The 19,380-nt window shown below is 35.8% G+C and overlaps 1 protein-coding gene across 4 annotated transcripts in view; it reads left to right on the top strand.

Moving 5' to 3' along the window:
* PRKG2 (protein kinase cGMP-dependent 2) overlaps window positions 1–18,463 on the top strand; it is a 127,474-nt gene extending 109,011 nt beyond the window's left edge. For all 4 annotated transcript variants that reach the window (XM_035293447.3, XM_017970467.4, XM_035293448.3 and 1 more), the window contains 4 exons: window positions 3,484–3,606; window positions 5,180–5,242; window positions 13,898–13,964; window positions 16,030–18,463. In XM_035293447.3, coding sequence (XP_035149338.1) covers window positions 3,484–3,606; window positions 5,180–5,242; window positions 13,898–13,964; window positions 16,030–16,125 — 349 coding nt within the window. In that variant the 3' untranslated portion in view covers window positions 16,126–18,463. The remainder of the gene's footprint in view (window positions 1–3,483; window positions 3,607–5,179; window positions 5,243–13,897; window positions 13,965–16,029) is intronic.
* The last annotated feature ends 917 nt before the right edge of the window (window positions 18,464–19,380 follow it).

Raw genomic sequence — 19,380 nt, forward strand, 5'->3', positions numbered from 1 at the left:
TTTTATTATGGTTATTTTATGACTTAAATTTTATAGATTAGAAAACAAGGTGAGAGTGCTACCTGTCCGAGATCAATAATGTGATACTAAGTCTTCTGACTAAATATGACATACTTTCCTTTGATATGCGTTTGTGATATAATGCATGGGCATACACACAGATGACTCAAGGTGATTTTCTTTCTGGTTTTCTAGCTCCATTTCTGATTAACTGACTTTATCATCCTTAAAATTTTTTTATAACCAAATAATCTCAGTCTTAATTTCAGAGAGGATTTGCATCTGGAATGTTTTAAGAAATACTAGAAAGGGTGTAGTGATGAGGATACAAGTCTTTTTTTGTTGTTGTACTTTAGGTTCTGGGGTACATGTGCATAGGTATATACATGGCAAGGTGGTTTGCTGCCTCCATGTCCCCATCACCTATATCTGGCATTTCTCCCCATGTTATCTCTTCTCAACCTTCCCACCCCTTGCTATCCCTCTCCTCGCCCCCCGCAACAGACCCCAGTATGTGATGCTCCCCTCCCTGTAACCATGTTTTTTCATTGTTCAGCACCCACCTATGAGTGAGAACATGTGCTTGATTTTCTGTTCTTGTGTCAGTTTGCTGAGAATGATGGTTTTCAGATTCATCCATGTACCTACACAGGACACGAACTCATCATTTTTATGGCTGCACAGTATTCCATATGTGCATGTGCCACATTTTCCTTGTCCAGTCTATCATCGATGGGCACTTGGGTTGATTTCAGGTCTTTGTTATTGTAAACAGTTCTGCTGTGAACATATATGTGCATGTTTCTTTATAATAGAATGATTTATAATCCTTTGGGTATATACCCAGTAATGGGATTGCTGGTTCTAATGGAATTTCTATTTTTAAATCCTTGAGGAATCACCACACTGTCTCCCACAATGGCTGAGCTAATTTACACTCCCACCAACAGTGTAAAAGTGTTCCCATTTCTCCAGATCCTCTCCAGCATCTGTTGTCTCCAGATTTTTTATCATAACCACATTGAGATACCATCTCATGCCAGTTAGAATAGTAATCATTAAAAAATCTGAAGGATACAAGTCTTAACACATTTTATTAAAGGACTTTCATAGTATCTTCTTGAACTTTTTACATTACAACTTTCAGTGTTAGACTATTTGTGGCTACATTATACAACTTTGTCCACATGTATTGAGAAACAAATATGAAAGATCATTTTATATTGTCTGTAATCATTTTCAAGTATTCATTGCTTATGATTCTGGAGGAAGGAAGAGAAAATAGCCAGTGTCATTCAGAGAAAAGTTGTTTAAGGGCTTGGGCACAATGAATTCTATTTCAAAAATTTTGTTTCTTCCTCTCTGGGAAATTTGTCAGCTGCATTTGTAAGAGATACATGATGTTTCCTGTAGTTAATTATATATATATATATTTTTTTTTTTTTTCACCAGCTGGAGTAACATGTTAGAAGGAGTAGGTCATAAAGAAGTTGAGAAATTGTTGTGTCTTGTTTGTTGAGACACAGGCTTACTCTGTCACCCAGGCTGCAATGCAGTGGTGTGATCACTGGTCACTGCAGCCTCCAACTTCTGGGCTTAAGCAATCCTCCTGCCTCAGCCTCTAGAATAGCTGGGACTACAAGCATATGCCACCATGCCCAGCTAATTTTAATTTTTTTTTTTTTTTTTTGGTAGAAATGGGGTCTTATGCTGCCCAGGCTGGTCTCAAACTCCAGGGCTCAAGCAGTCATCTACTCACTTTAACTTCCAAAAATGCTGAGATTACAGGTGTGAGCCATCACACTAGGCCAAGAAAATTTTTTTGGTAACAGTTGTGTTTTTTTTCCACCCTGTAAATGATTTTCTGGGTAGGGCATGAGAAAGGTTAACTTTAAATGCCCTGAACTCTAGAGCATAGGAGGGAAATTAAAATAAAAAACAAAAAAAAACCCAATAGTGTAAATATATAAATAAATTGAAAAATATCATAACAAGGTTTTGGTTTCCTGCTTCATTTTCTTTACAAGTGAAACATAGTTTAATAAAAAGTTGGTGCACTGAATGTCTCATATATTACCTACAGTTGGAAGGCTCAGTAGCACAAGGTCTCCGGTGTTGACTGAGATACAGCAAAGTAGTTCATGAAAGTCATCTTTAATTTTCAAAATTTAAATGACATAATAGAATAAATACGAAAGTGTTTCTATTATTTATTTATTTATTTATTTATTTATTTTTGAGACAGATTCTCACTCTGTTACCCAGGCTAGAGTGCAGTGAGGCAATCTCAACCCATTTCAACCTCTGCCTCCTGAGTTCAAGCGATTCTCCTACCTCAGCCTCCCGAGTACCTGGGATTACAGATTCCCACCATCATGACTGGCTACATTTTACACTTTTAGTAGAGACGGGGGTTTCACCATATTGGCCAGCTAGTCTGGAACTCTGGACCCCATGTGATCCTCCCGCCTTGTCTTCCCAAAGTGCTAGGATTACAGGTGTGAGCCACCGCACCTGGCCTTGAAAGTATTTTTATTTTTTATCGTACTTTTTAGGTTCTGGGGTACATGTGCAGATCATGCAGGATTGTTGCATAGGTACATACATGGCAATGTGGTTTCCTTAGAATGCCACCAGTCCCATTCATGAGGGCTCCACTTTCCTGATTTAATTACCTCCCACAGGCCTCACCTCCAAATACCACCACATTGGGATTAGGGTTTCAACAAATGAATTTGGAGGAACACAGACATTCATCCTATTGCACAGTCTAAATAGATCTAGAATGCAGTAATATCTCACTACTTTCAACATTACTGTCCTAGGCAATGCTACTGGGGCTCCTTTCCCCTGACTTTCTCACTACCACCATCATAGTTTATCCGCCATGCATTAGGAAAAGCTCAACTCTGGCTGCTGTAATTGAGATCATTCCTCTCAGAATATAGCCCCGGGTCCTTCTGATAGCCACTTCATCTATACAATATTGCCCTCATCTCTGTACTCCCCTCTTGCTTCCTCACTCCACCAGCCACACTGCCCACCTCACTATGCAGGACCACCCAGACCCACTCCTGACTCACGGCCTTTGTTCTCCCTGTCTTAGAACCTTCTGCCGCAGGTAGTGGTGCATTGCATTCACTTCCTTCTCTCTCTTTATTCATACCTCTGCTCAGTTGTCAGCTTTTAAAAGGCTTTTCTTATTCACTCTATCTCAAAAAATCACACCTCTGTCCCTTTCTTTTTCTTTTAGTGTTCATTCCCACATGACCGATTACCTTTATATGTATGTGTGTGTGTGTGATGTGCTAAGCAATATTAAATTAGTGAGATGATTTTATAGGATATATCCAGATTTGTTATAAAACAACTTATGAAAGAGAGAGGAATAATGGAAAGAAGGGAGGGAAGGAAAGATATAAGGAAGAAAATTAATTCCAAAAGACCCTGTTATTAATGTGTCCCATTTTGGATTTCCTCTAGCCCACCGTTTTCTGGGATTGACCAAATGATGACTTACAATTTGATTCTCAAAGGAATTGAAAAAATTGATTTTCCCAGAAAGATAACACGACGACCTGAGGATTTGATTCGAAGGCTTTGCAGGTAAGAATGACAGTCAGTAATCCCTTGTCTTGAAGAAAGTGTAAAGGCTTTGTTTTCTGTTTCTACACATTTTAAAATAAGGTGCATATTTACTTTTTGTGCTTTTTTTATATGGGTAAATTATATTTAAAGAAAGTCATTTTCTGTTTTGCAGTATAGGGAGTTTTAACTGACCTCACATTACAGAATCACAGTACCTACTTATAAAGTAGTTTAAAAGAGATCTAATTTTTTTCAGGCAACCTTGGGGGATCATCTTTATCTGTTATAGGGCAAAATAAACCAAGGAATAATTTACTATCTTAGCAATAAAAAAGAATGAAGCCATGTCATTTAAGCAACATAGAAGGAACTGAAGGTCATTATCATAAGTGAAATAAGCCAAACACAAAGAGACAAATACTCAATGTTCTCGTTTCTATGTAAGAGCTAAAACATTTTGAACACGTGGAGACAGAGAATGGAAAGGTAGTTTACAGAGACTGGGTGAGTGAAAGGGAGCAGGGAGGATGAAGGGAAGTGGGTTAAATACATAATTTTACAGTAAAAGGAATAAATTCAGTGTTTGAAGAGGACAGTTGAATACTTAACAAAAATGTATTGTACTCAGGCAACGGACGTCCTTGACACCCTGACTTGATCATTAGGCTTTATATACACATTACAAATTTTTCATGTGCCACATAAACTTTGACAATATAAAAAACGAGTAATTTATTTATAATCTTGTTATTTTGAAAGAAAATTAGTCGTGATAATGAAGTGTCATTATATGACCTCTTTCAATGCCAAATGTGGGTGAAGGGGAGGAAGGCAGCAGAACACACTGCCATGTGTGTACCTATGCAACTATCTTGCAGGTTCTGCACATGTACCCCGAAACCTAAAATTCAATAAAAAAAAAAAAAAAGAAAAGAAAATCTTTTTAAATGGTAAAAAAAAAAAAAAGAAGTGCTCCTCTGTTCTTATCTTAAATTACCACCATTTCTACTTACCATTAAAAATAATTTATCAGAAAATAGGAGACTTCTAGATTTTTGTTTAAAATTTCATTTTGCTGCTTTTTTCTACCTGAACTTTAAGAAAAGCATTAAAATTTAGTAAATTTAGAACTAAAAATCTAGCTATGGGTTGCCAGTAGGAATTTCTGCATGCTTCTCAGATTCCAGTTTAGATGTAAATGATTCTCTAAAGCTTGCCCTGGTTTTCTCAGCAGAGTTAGCAAGATAGTGCCGCCTGTTCTTTAAAGTATTTATTCGTATCTTATTTAAAGCATTGCTATATGTTATAATATAAATGCATATTAGTTAAATTGTAGATATATATTTATTATAAATAATACACACACACACACACACACACACACTCACACTCTAAACTCTCATTTACCTGTGGCTTCTCCAGGAGGAGGTCACATCCTTTCACCTCCCTAAACTCAGATGTCTGGTCTACAGTAGGAACTTAATGCATGTTATTTAATGAATGAATTAATTAAAAAATAAATGTTAAATTTTAATTTATAATTTTCTTAATTATATTATTATAAATTTCCTTTTACAAATTATTATTTTAGGCAAAATCCAACAGAAAGGCTGGGAAATCTGAAGAATGGAATAAATGACATTAAGAAACACAGGTATATAATTATTTATTTGCCAGAAAAATATAGAAATTAGGAGAACAATGTGGTACTTCCTAAAGCTTCTCTCAGGAAGCCACAAGGGTTCCTTTGTAGACTTTCAATTTTTTCTTTATGGTGCTTTGCTTTTTATCTATGTTTTAGTAGATGTAGGTACAATAATTAATCTTAAAGTAATTTGTCTCATGCTGGAAGTTCATATCAGAATGACTGACGTTACAAAAGAAAAGTTACAAAATCACATCTTCAAGTCATAGCAAATTAGCTTTTAATCCACTTCTGTCTTTATTATTCTTTAGTGTGTATTTTTATTGATCTATACTAGTTGTATATATTTATTATACTTTGAAATATCAACTTGGAGTCTGTGAAGGAATTACGTTCTAATTTTGGCATTTAATTTGTAAGTAAAGGAGGATACCATTGTTGTCGTCAGTATTCAAGAGGATGAGTCACCTAAATCAACTGTGAAAAAGTATTTGATTTCAGGTTTAATTAACAATACATATTTATTTTAAATATAATTTTTCTTTGAATATCCTCAAATTCTCCCTCATGATGTATTTTATTTTTTGGGTAAAGGACACTGATTTCACTGCTTTCCACAGAACCTCAAACCATGCTTTATCCTTGTAAAGTAATCTGACATGTACTTTTTTAGTCCTGTGAATTTTTAAAGCTGGTCTTCAGAGCCACTGATAACCTTCATAAGTCACCCTCTCTGATTTATTAAATATTCAAATGTGGCAGTTCAAACCTTCAAGATTTTGATTTGTTAAATCAGTGCTTGGCTAACTCCTGTCATCTTTAAGATGTTTTCATTTTGCTTGTGATTCACAGATATAAAACATTAATTTCTAAGAGTATGTAGATAGTGCAAAATACACTTGAGAATGTCATGATTGAAATCATTTGACTACACTGATATGTTCACTTTTAGAAATGAAAACACGTCATTGCCTTATGAATCTTTTCACTGAAGAATTAGGGGCACATCAACATGGTATGAAAATAAAGGGAGAGGGGCTACTGATGAATAGAAATGCTATTCACGTTTCTTAACAATAGCAGTACAGCTTCAAAACAAATACAAAAAATTAGGCTGCCAACCCTACTCTATATATTTATGAACTTACTTGAAATAAAGTTGTGTATTCAATATTGTACATTCATATTGAGCTCGGCCTTAAGGGTGTTTTTAGGAAGAAAGGGAGGAAGGAAACATAGGAAGGAAAGGAAGATAAAGACATTAGATTTTATAAAATCAAAATGCTTGTAGTATCCTAATGTTCTGTGTTATCTTTTGGATTGCCTTCACTTGTAAAGCTCATTATTTGTCTTAGATTTTAATTTATTTTTTTCTAGCACTACATGCTGTTATCATCATTTCTTTTCTCATTATAAAATGACAGATAAACACACCACTCAAATTAAGGAAACAAGTGCTCTGTCAATTAAAGCCTTTCTTCCAATATGCATTCTCTCTTACTCTCATTATAGAAGGGTCTTCATGTTTTGCTCTGGCACAGCTGGGATATAGAATTGATATATTTGTTAATAGTCTCCAGCTTTAGCTTTTAATTCTTCTTTACCTGAGGCTCATTTAAATGTAGCTGTCAAATTGTCATTATATGCACGTGCAAATTGATGCTAAAGGATTTTCTCACCTCAGCATAGTAACACAGAATTTTCAATTTTCTTCCCTGTAGGGGTTAATTTGCCTATTCCTTCTTAATGGGCAAGATTGTCTTTGCTATATGTAATGCAGAGTTGGGGTGCAGAGCATAGAGGTGATTAATAAGATATACCAAATTTACACAGTGTCTTCTTGTGTGTAAATGCTCAAAAGCATTTTTTATTCCATTTTCATAGTGTTTTTTAAGCTATAAAGCTGAAGGTGGGGAACATCAGAAAACTTGGTCTCTCTCTGTAAATATGAGTATTTAAAAACCTTCCACAAGTCTTTAAGCTGTGTAGTTTTTCTACTCAGTATATTCTTAGAATTAATACAAAATTTCCCAGTCTCTTCTAAGGTAAAACTTTTTTTTTTCTTAGAGAACTAGTCACTTTAATTTTGTATTTAAAAACAATACAGTTGTATGTACCTCTCCATTCTATAGTGAAAAACCTTTCCTCAAAATAGTTATAGAACTCTACTCTCTTGTTTCTGAGAGCTAGTTCAAAACTAGGCACCAGTCATGTCTCCCAACACATATCTTAAAAGAACGTTGATATACTTGTAGGGTACATTGTATCTTTCCTGACAGGAAAAGAAAACATTTTTTTCAGGTACAGGCATACCTTGTTTCATTGCACTTTGCTTTATTTACTGCACCTTGCAGATAGATACTTTATTTTTACAAACTGAAGGTTTGTAATAACCCTACATCAAGCAAGTCTATCAGGGCCATTTTTTGAACAGCATATGCTCACTTTGTGTCTCTGCGTTAAATTTTGGTAATTCTTACAGTATTTTAAGCTTTTCATTATTATTATATCTATTAGAGTAATCTGTGATCAGTGATCTTTGATGTTAGTATTTTAATTTTGAGGGTACCACAAACCACAGCCGTATAAGATGCCAAACTTCATCAATGCATGTTGTGTGTTCTGATGACTTTATCGATGGACCATTTCCCACCTCTCCCTCTCCTCAGACCTCCCTATTTCCTGAGACACAACAGTATTGAAATCGAGCCAGTTAATAACCCTACAATGGCCTCTAAGTAGTGAAGGGAAAGAAAGAGTCTCATGTCTCTCACTTGAAATTAAAAAGCTAGAAATTATTAAGCTTAGTGAAGAAGACTTATCAAAAGTTGAGAAAGACTGAAAGCTAGGCCTCCTGTGCCAATTAGACAAGTTTTGAATTCAAAGGAAAGTTTTCTAAAGGAAATTAAAAGTGTTACTCCAGCAAACACTCGTATTAGTCAGGGTTCTCTGGAGGTTTAGAACTAATGGAATAGATATATAAAGGGGAGTTTATTAAGTATTAACTCATGCTATCACAAGGTCCCACAATAGGCCATCTGCAGACCGAGGAGTAGGGAGAGCCAGTCTGAGTTCCAAAACTGAAGAACTTGAAGTACAATGTCGGAGGGCAGGAAGGATCCAGCACGGGAGAAAGATGTAGGCTGGGAGGCTAAGCAGTCTCTCTTTTCACATTTTTCTGCCCGCTTATATTCTAGCTACACTGGAAGCTAATTAGATTGTGCCCACTGAGATTAAGGGTGGCTTTGCCTTTCCCAGCCCACTAACTCAAATGTTTTTCTCTTTTGGCAACACCTTCACAGACACACCCAGAGTCAATACTTTGTATCCTTCAACCCAATCAAGTTGACACTCAGTATTAACCAACACGACACACATGGGCACATGGTAAGAAAGCAAAACTGCCTTATTGCTGATATGGACACATTTTAGTAGTCTGTATAGAGATCAAGCCAGCCACAGCAGTTCCTTAACCCAAAGTCTAATTTAGAGCAAAGTTCTAACTCTCTTCAACTCTATGAAGTCTGAGAGAGGTGAGGTAGCTAAAGAAGAAAAGTCAGAAGCTGTCAGAAATTGGTTCATGAAGTTTAAGGACAGAAGCCGTCTCCATAACTTAAGACGGCAAGGTGAAGCAGCAAGCACTGATACAGAAGCTGCTGCAAGTTGTCCAGAACATTCAGCTAAGATCATTGATGAAGCATCTACAGAAACAACAGATTTTCAGTGAAGAATAAATTGCCTTACATCAAAAGAAGATGCTATCTAGGATTTTCCTAGCTAGAGAGGAGAAGTTAATGTCTAGCTTCAAAGAACAGACTGACTCTCTTGTGAGGAATGCAGCTGGTGACTTGAAGTTCAGTGCTCATTTGCCATTCTAAAAATCCTAAGGCCCTTAAGAATGGTGCTAAATCTGTTCTGCCTGTGCTTTACAGATTGAACAAAGCCTGAATGACAGCATATCTGAGTACAGAATGGTTTACTGGATATTTTAAGCATACTCTTGAGACCCACTTCTCAGAATAAAATGTTTTTTCACAATATTACTGTTCATTGACAATACACCTAGTCACCCAAAAGCTCTGATGGAAATGTACAAGGAGATTAATACATCTTCATGCCTCTTAACGTAACATCCATTCTGTAGCCCATGAACCAAGGAGCATTTTTTTTTATTTTAAATTTTTTTGAGGGTCTCATTCTGTTACTCAGGCTGAAGTGCAGTGGCACAAACTTGGCTCACTTCAACCTAGACCTCAAGGAATAATTTTGATGAATTTAAAGTCTTGTTATTAAGAAATACATTTAGGCCGGGTACGGTGGCTCACACCTGTAATCCCAGCACTTTGGGAGGCTGAAGTGGGTGGATCACGAGGTCAAGAGATTGAGACCATCCTGGCCAACATGGTGAAACCCCATCTCTACTAAAAATACAAAAACCACTCAGGCGTGGTGGCATGTGCCTATGGTCCAGCTACTTGGGAGGCTGAGGCAGAAGAATTGCTTGAACCTAGGAGGCAGATGTTGCAGTGAGTTGAGACTGCTCCACTGCACTCCAGCCTGGCAACAGAGCAAGATTCCATCTCAAAAAAAAAAAAAGACAAAAAAATACATTTAGTAAGGCTATAGCTGCAATAGTGATTCTTTTGACGACTGGGCAAAGTGAACTGAAAACCTTCTGGAAATGATTCACCATTTTAAATGCCATTAAAAACATTTGCGATTTATCAGAGGAGGTTAAAATAGCAAATAATAGGAATCTGGAAAAAGTTGATTCTAACCCTTATAAATGACTTTGAGAAGTTGAAGACTTAATTGGAGGAAGTAAATGCAGATGTGCTAGAAATAGCAATAGAACTAGAATTTGAAGTGATGCCTGAACATAGAACTGAATTGTTGTAATCTAATGATGAAACTTGAACAGATGGGGAGTTGCTTTTTATGGATAAGCAAAGAAAGTGGTTTCTTGAAATACAATCTACATCTGGCAAAAGTGCTGTAAACATTGTTGAAATGACAACAAAAGATTTAAATATTACATAAACTTAGTTGATAATGTAGTAACAGAGTTTGAAAAAATGGACCTCAGTTTCTTTTTCTTTTTCTTTTTTTGGGGGGTTTTTTGTTTGTTTGTTTGTTTTCAGACAGAGCCTCACTGTCATCCAGGCTGGAGTGCAGTGGTGTGATCATGGCTCACTGCAGCGTTGAACTCCTGAGCTCAAATTATCCTACTGCCCTTAGCCTCCTGAGTAGCTGGGACTATGGGCACATGCCACCGTGCCTAGCTAATTTTTTAACAACTTTTTTTGTAGATTTGGTTGTCTTGCCGTGTTACCCAAACTTCAGGCCTCAAGAGATCCTCCCACCTTAGCCTCCCAGAGTGCTAGGATTATAGGCGTGAGCCACTATGCCCAGTGCGACCTCAGTTTTAAAAGAAGTTCTGCTGTGCATAAAATGCTATCAAACAGTATCACATGCCATAAAGAACTTTTTTGAAATAAAAAGTTAATGCAGCAAACTTCATCAATGTCTTATTTTAAGAAATTACCACAGCCACCCCACCCTTCAACAACCTTTACCCTGGTCAGTCAGTAGCCATCAACATCAAGGCACGACCTCCCACCAGCCAAAAGACTATGACTCATTGAAGGCTGAGATGATTGTTAGCATTTTTAGCAATAAAGTATTTTTAAATTGTGTACATTTTTAGGCATAATGCTGTTGTACACTTAATACATATCCGTTTAGTTTAAACATAACTTTTACATGCACTGGAACCACAAAATTTGTGTGATTTGCCTTATTGCAGTGGTTTAGAACTGAACCTTCAATATCTTCAAGGTATGCCTGTATTTTAACTTTTAAAAAAAATTTCTAGTCTTTGAAATTACCTTCAAGAATAGTCTCTATGAGTCTTCTGAAATGAAGAAGCAATTTATGTGCTGTTGCTGCTAATATTTCTCTGGTGAATATTTTTACACACCAGTGCTTGCTGGCGCTTGCATTACTTAAAATGTGGTTAGTGTCAAAAGGCCAAATGTTAAGTGAATAGCCACTCATGTTAAGTAAATATTGCCATAAGTCAGATTGTAACAAATTCTCTGCAAGAAACACAAGGGCTGTTTGATTCAGTAGAGTAATGGTAATGATTTTTATTAATATTTATGAAGTACCTCTGAGTAGAGAGCATTGTAAAATATGTTAAAAGGAATTGTTGCCATAGTTGGTGACAAATGAAAGAATCCATAGAACTCTGTACCTAGAAATCCCTAAAAGTGGAGGCTCAGTCTATGTAAAAAAGCAATTGGTAGAACAAAGAGAGGACTTCTGTGGTTTCACAGCAAGGGCAGAGGAGGGATATAAAACAACTGGGTTGCTGTCTGACTCTCACACTTTGAATAAAGTTCCAGCAGCTTGTAGCAAAATGATATTTTGGTTTAGAATAGCACCTGCAATGGAATGCACTAGAGTCTGCCCTCTGTCTTTGGTTCCTTTCCTATTGCTAAGCTTAGACTTGGAATAGGAAATCCAGTCAAGCAGTGAACCAAACCCAAGTCTGGATATGAGAAGAGATTGAAAAAGGTGGAAGGGCCTAACTTCTGGTATGGCCAACAGACAGAGGAATGTGACAGCCTCCTGAAAGTCTCCCTACCTTTGATCACATGCCCACATCGCCATCCCATTCTAGACCCCTATGGTCATTCTCTCTAAAGCAACCGGAAGTATCTTTTGAAAACTAGCTTGTGTCATTTACTTAGAACTTTCTGATTCTTTAACTGCATGTGGAAATCTTGATTTCTTACTGTGCCTGCAAAACTCTACATGACCTAGCCTCTGGCTCTTTCTCAGACATCATTTTTTTTTTTCTAATTTCCTCTGCATTTACTACACTTCAGCTCACTCCTTCCATCTGGAAGGACTTTGCCACAGATCTTCCCATGGTTCCCCTTCTCTTCATTCTGGCTTTTTCAAATATAACTTCTTCAAATACCACCCTAGCAATAAGTAGCCCCTCCCAACCTATCCTTATTCCCGCCGTCATCTACCACTTTATTCTCTTTTATTTTCCTTGTACTTATCACTATCAGAAATGAATTGAAGAATTTATATTGTTTATTTCTCTTGTTTCTAGAACCTCCCAGCAAAACAAAAGCATCTTAAAAGCAGGGTGCTTGTCTTTTATGATGCCTGAGACAAAGTTGACTTTCCATAAATATTGGTTGGCTGGCTGAGCTGACCTCAGTGTGCAGGTAGAAAAGATTAGTGGCTATAGAACAGCATGATTTCGTGTCCTTGATATAAGATCCTGAGAGACAGAGTAGGTTGTTTCTATTCAAGAGAAATGAGGTCTCCTGACTCCTGGTGTTATATTTCTAGACCATCAAGCTTGACATATATGCTTGAAAATACGAAGATCAGATCAGCCCTTTTAGATTAATGATGTGTAAGCAATGATAAAAGAACTTCAGCTTAATCCCATATATTCAGATTACTATAAAATGCTTTTTCTGTGTAAGTGTGTTCCTTTTCAGAATCATTCAATCACTCTACAAAAATTTATTGAGCCCCTGTCCTATATCAAGCATTTCTCCAAGTGTTGGGGCACAGAGAAAAGGAAATAGATAAAAATCCCTGCCCACATGGAGCTTGCTTTCTAGTGGGGAGATAGAAAGTAAACATGATAACCAAGTCAAGTGATATATCAGATAGCTGTAGACGCTAAGCAGGTAAAATAAAGTAGAGAAGGAGGATAAGAAGCCTGTGTGTGTGTGTCGTTGAGGGGGGGGGGTGTTGCAATTTTAGATTGGATGGCCAAAGAAGATCTCACTGAGACGATGACCTTTGAGAAAACACATGAAGGTATTGAAAGAGTAAGACATGGAAATCTAGAGAAAGAACAATCCAGCCTTGAGTACAAAGGCCTTAAACTGGGAACATCCTTAGCTTGTTAGAGAATAGTGAGAAGATAAATGAGTTAAGGGAGAAAGAAAGAGAAAAGTAAAACAGTGGTAAGGTAATAAAAGGATGGTGGTAGAAACAGTGATTTTATAAAGCCTTGTAGATTATAGCAAAGACATGGAATAGACTTTGCCTTTTACACTGGGTAAGTTGGAAACGGTGGGGGAGTATTGAACAGAGCCAAGATGTGGCCTGATTTATGCTATAAATGATCAATCTTGCTGTTGAGTTATTTCCCCAGCACAAAAGTGGAGCTTGGTCCATGCTAGTAGAGTGAAGGTACTGAAGACTGGCCAGATACTGAATATAGATAGAATTTGAAGCTAGCACTGACAGGATTTGCTCATGGACTCAGGTAGGATGTAAGAGGAAAGAAAACTACAAGAGGTTTTGTTTGAGCAACTGGAAGAATTGAGATAAGGTTGGCGGAGAAAATTTGAAGCTTCTATTCAGACCTGATACATGCCAGGTGCCTGTTAGACATCCAAGTGTGAGAGGATTTGTTGCCATAGTTGTGAGAAGACAATTAGAGAAGACAAATTGTGAGAAGACAAATAGTAGTTGTAGACTTTAGCCTGTAAGCTGATGGAAGAGTCTCGGTAGGGAATAATTAGAATATGAGTGCTATTTAAAGCCATGACAGGTAATTTGGCATGTTAATAGTTTATCAGCCAAGTAATATTCCTTTCTTTCTTTCTCATTTCTCAGGTGGTTAAATGGTTTTAATTGGGAGGGACTGAAAGCACGCAACCTTCCATCACCTTTACAAAGAGAGGTATGGTATTTACTATATTACTCTTTTGATTTGTTTTCCTAAGAATTTGTTTCTGTACACAAATTGTAGGTGTATGTATATGTCCATAACAGATTTTAGGTGGGTTATCTTTAAAACAGTTTTTTAAATTAAGTGAATTTGCCTTAGTAATTGTGATTATAGGGACTAAATAGTACTGCCTAGTTGATGGACACTGACTTACCTATCAGGAACCAAATATATGTCAGTGCCACTTAAATCCCAAAGTAGTCAGTGTTGCTCAGGCTGACAAATGACTGTAGAAATATGCTGTAAACAATGTATGTAACATAAAATTGTTTAATAGGCATGTTAAAATGGTGAAAAAAAGGTGAAAATATTTTAGTTATTTATCATAATACCTCCGAAATATTATTTCAATACGTAATCAACATAAAATACTAGTGAGATGTGTTTATTTTTACATACTAAATTTTCTAAATCCCAAGCGAATTTTACTGTAAAAGCACATCTCAGTTCAGATGAGCCACATTCCAAGTGCTCAGTCACTTCCTGTTGCTAATGGTTATGTTATTGGATAGCACAGCTCTGGAGAAAGCAGAACTTCAGCTAACCTGGGAGGAAGAATGACTCAGGAATGATCTAGGTTAACATACCACTAAGTTTATGTTAGAGATTTTTCCAAAAGATTGCAGAGATCTGTGTTTTCTCTTATACATTTGTAGATTGACATCTGAATTTTCATCAAAGTATAGTTGTGGAAAATATGATTTCTAATATGTTATAAATATTGACATTTTAAAATAAAACACTACTGTTACTTCATTCCTTTAAATGTTTACTTAATCTAAATATGATTGAGATTTACCAGCCACTTATAAATTATCAACAGAAATATTGCATCACTCCTTTTCCCTATATTTTCATTATATGTTCCCTATAAGATTTCTTCCTAAAGTGCTTCTATAGTTTTAAAATTTATGGTAACATCAATATTTCTTCTGAATTCAGTTATAATTACATTTTTATGGCATGCAGTGTCCATGACATAAAATATTATGAATTTCTAAAGGTGATTATTAAATAAAATTTTTTTGAGAAGAGATTATTTCATGTACCTATGGATAAATATTATTTATTAAGAATGGAGCTTTGAGCTCCTTCTGAATGATCTCTACCTCTGTTCCTCCACCACATTATGATTTATCATAAATAATATTTTTAATAACTTTTCAGCTAATCATTCAATTAGGTACTATTTACATTTGTTTGAAGGCAGAGTTAGAAACCATTTTATTTGTGACATAATTTAAGAACAGCATCATTTCACTCTTTCAACAGGGTCACTAATATTTTGAATTGCTCCTTTTTCAGCATTCTGAATACTTTATATGGATCAATTAACCATAAAAATGTCAGGATTGGTGAGAAACTTATACAATGGAAGAAGAATGAAGGCAGATTTTGATTTTAAAATAGTTTTCAATTAAAAAATAAATAGATATAATTTCTGTCCCCTTTTTTTTGTTTGAGACAGAGTCTCGCTCTGTCACCCAGACTGGAGTGCAGTGGTGTGATCTCAGCTTACTGCAAACTTCACCTCTCAGGTTCAAGCGATTTGCCTGACTCAGCCTTCCAAGTAGCTGAGATCAAGGTGTGCACCACCATGCTTGACTAACTTTTGTATTTTTAGTAAAGATGGAGTTTTGCAGTGTTGGCCAGGCTGGTCTCCAACTCTGGACCTCAGGTGATCCTCCCGTCTCAGCCTCCCAAAGTGCTAGGATTACAGGCGTGAGCCACAATGCCCGGCTTATTTCTGTAACCTTTGCTTTACAAAAACTCCTCATGTCAGGTAGTTACTATTGAATGTTATCTGGTGACCAAATCTATTAGGTTGTAAAGAGAAGATCTCATGAAGCTGAGACGAGGATTCAAGAATGATAATTAGTCATCTTTTCCTTGTATATGACTTCCAAGTGGTTGCAGTATAAAATCAGCATTCTAATATAAAAAGCATTACACATGTGTGTAATAGCATGCCTTGTCAACATTATTCTTCCCTTTGTTTTAATTCTGTCTGCGTTAGCTCAATGGACCCATAGATCACAGCTACTTTGACAAGTATCCTCCTGAAAAGGGAATGCCTCCAGATGAGCTCTCAGGCTGGGATAAAGACTTCTGACAGAAGAAAAGATGATTACTGCCTGTACATTACAGAAGAGGACCTCAAGGATCAATAATCCAACACATTATTTTCTTTTTAGAGTACTATAATATCTTTGGAAGGCCATTAGGGAAAAGAAATCCCTGCACAAGGGGAAGAGGAGAGCGGTATGGATGTGATTTTGAAATATAATGTCTCGTTTAGATGCTGTGAATTATTGATGTATTCTGTTTTTGCTTTTATCAACCGCTAGAGGCTACCCTATTTCCTTTCCACAATCAGAGCCATTTTTGTTAAAGCCACAGTTTTCTCTACAATCTATTGTTCTATCCCAATCATATCCTTCTCGTTTGAGTATTACTAAGGTTTAAAAAGGGTCTTGCCCTTGAATAACTAAGTCATACAAATAGAAGGAAAAACAATGGTGAATTTTGGAGAGATTCCCCACTCTCAGAAACTTCATATAAGCAAGAGGTCATCTTAAAATGGGGGTTTGCAGAAAGCATGGTAGTCAAAGGAACCTCCTGACTTTCACCTGCTTTTAAACTGGAAATATACTAATATGCCTCTGACATGAGTCCAGGGAAAGGTAAGATTGAGCATTAGTCAGTGGTACCTTTTCCTAAAGTAATTGAATCAATCAATCCAGTTAGGTAATCATTTTCTATTGGGGAACTTAGAAACGAAGTAAATAAAGCAAGAATTATTTTCTTTCCTTTATGATCAGCTGTGAAACTTCAGAGACTTTTCAAAAGCCCTTGGTAAAGGTAGTTACAATCTGTGGTTAAATGATGATAAAATATTTTCACAACCAAAGTAGAAAACATGCTGGAACAAAATTATGAAGGCTTTTGCTTCTCAGCAAATGTAGAGGAAAATATATTCAAATAGGTAAGACTTCTAACTCTTTGAAACTCTGAGGTATTTTGAAAAGTTCTGTGATTATTGCTATTAATAAACCAAAATTGCACACAATAACCATCATTAATTTTTAATGAAAATCTCATTGACAAATGTTAATGCACTGTAATCATTTCTGAGTTAATAGCTCTTTTTAAAGACATCTGAGTCATGGAGGTGTTTATAAATTTAAATTGTTAAGAGACAAGCCACTGGAAAAGTGATAGTGTTTCAGAAGTAGAAGGGACAACTCCCTGCCTCCTAGCCCTTCCTTGCAATTTTCCAAATAATAAATAGGATTGTTTCAATAGCATGGAACCCTAGTACCTAAGAACTTTACTGGTGAATAGTTGTATGTATTGACCATGGTGACTCCCTTGCCCTCCTTCCAAAATGAATGAGGAGCAGAGACTTTGCTGTATTTTTTTTAAATTTAGCAGAGTAAAAATACCGTATAAGTTCCAGGATTATTTGAGCTTCTGGTTATATTTTCATATGGTAATGTTCTATGTGAAAAGCAACCTCTACCCAGTCCCCACTTATAATTTCATAATTCAGAGAAAGCCAGCTATATGCTTTCTTGGAGGGTTAAGCCAGATAAGTGAAACCCAACCCAGAAAGGTGCATCTTTAACAAATTAGATTTCCACATTTATAATCCTTTTGCTGAACCAAAGAGTTTTTGTTTCCTGGAGCTGTATTTTTTAAAGATTATGTATTGTACATAGAATAATCATTTTTAATAGGATTGACATAACCTGCTTAAAGAATTTCTAAGAGTTTTAAAGGATTTTTATTTGAATTTGGTTTGTTTGTACTGTATGTTTTTCCATATATATATTTTTAAATTACCAACCTATAAAAATAGAAATTTATGTATTGGGTGGATATTAGAACTGTACAGTTATAATAGCAATGATATTCTCAAAGGAGATCAATAGTTGTAATTTTTAAAACCTTACATATATATAGAAATAAAAACCAAGTTAGAGTACTGCAGTTTTATTTTTCCTGTGATTGGCCATGTCAATATGTTATTCTCCCCTGTAATTTTTATTGTTTTCTTAGAATACTTTAAAAGATGAAGAAATGAGAGATTGAACCATTAAATAATCCCAACTCCACTATGTCCTAACTGAGTGACTGTGGGAAAATGGTTTAGCTTTTTTGAGTACTAGCTTCTTATTGGTAGAAAAAGGCAGAGTAAAGTAACGTTTACTTTAGAGCCTTGTTTCAGGAATCAATTCAGTTATGCAGAGAGTCTTTGGCCTGGTATCTGTGAAATAACCATAGATGGGAGCTACTGTTACTGTCTCTATTAAAATTAAAGGGGCCTTAATAACCATTTAGTCCTGAATCTTATGTATCATTGGTATCTGTATCCAGAATTGTACTTCTCAAATCTGTCTTTTTTTTTTGTTTGTTTAAACCATGAAGTAAAAATGATTGATCAAAAACATCGGTGTATGAGATGAAGGGTTAACTTACTACAATGAAGTGCTTCATTAAGATAACCTAAATTTTAATTTTTATGAATTAAAGATACACACATACAAGGAGATACAGAAAATTACCCTCACATAGGCAAACCCATCATTTTTCTAACCATTAAATCATTCCTAATCTCTCTTGTTAGGATGTAAACTGCGTTTTTCATCCTTGAGCTTCTTCTGGTGGGACCAACTTTTCATAATTATACATTCTTAATATTTTCTTTAAATATAAACATATCTGAAGAAAGGAGAGTATAATAGTGAAAAGTAAGCGATTTAGAGTAAAAAACAAACAAACAAAAACCTGGGCTTGAATTCCAGCTCTGCCCAGATTAGTTAACCCTGATCATGAAACCACATCTTTACTCTTCTGTGACTTGGATACACACATTGAAAGCTTTAAAATCTCGGGTCAGAATATTATTACTGGTAGGTAATAAAAACATTTGAAAATAAGTATATATGCATATTTCTTTGGGCACAATAATAAATCCTTGTTCTTTACTGCTAGGCATTATACTAGGAGTACTTATGTCTATCGATTTCTTCACACAAGATTGTAAAATAATTATAAATACACTGAGAGTTGACTTTCTTCACAATTTTTTTATTTATTGGCCTTAAATATGCATTACAAACAGATGCTCATTTTATTTTATTTTAAAATTATCTGAGGGATCTAGGATGATGATGATGATGATGATTTTATATCTCCATCTTCTTTAAAAAATTTTACATTTGGGGTGCACATGCGTGTTTGTTATGTGTGTATATTGCATAATGGTGGAGATTTGATTTTTGGTGTATCTGTCACCGAAATTTAAATACACATTTCATTCACAATGTAGCTCTGATGATTTTGCATGGCTTAGTTACAGTTG

This window comes from Callithrix jacchus, chromosome 3 (assembly GCF_049354715.1).
Source record: "Callithrix jacchus isolate 240 chromosome 3, calJac240_pri, whole genome shotgun sequence".
Classification (NCBI taxonomy): Eukaryota; Metazoa; Chordata; class Mammalia; order Primates; family Cebidae; genus Callithrix; species Callithrix jacchus.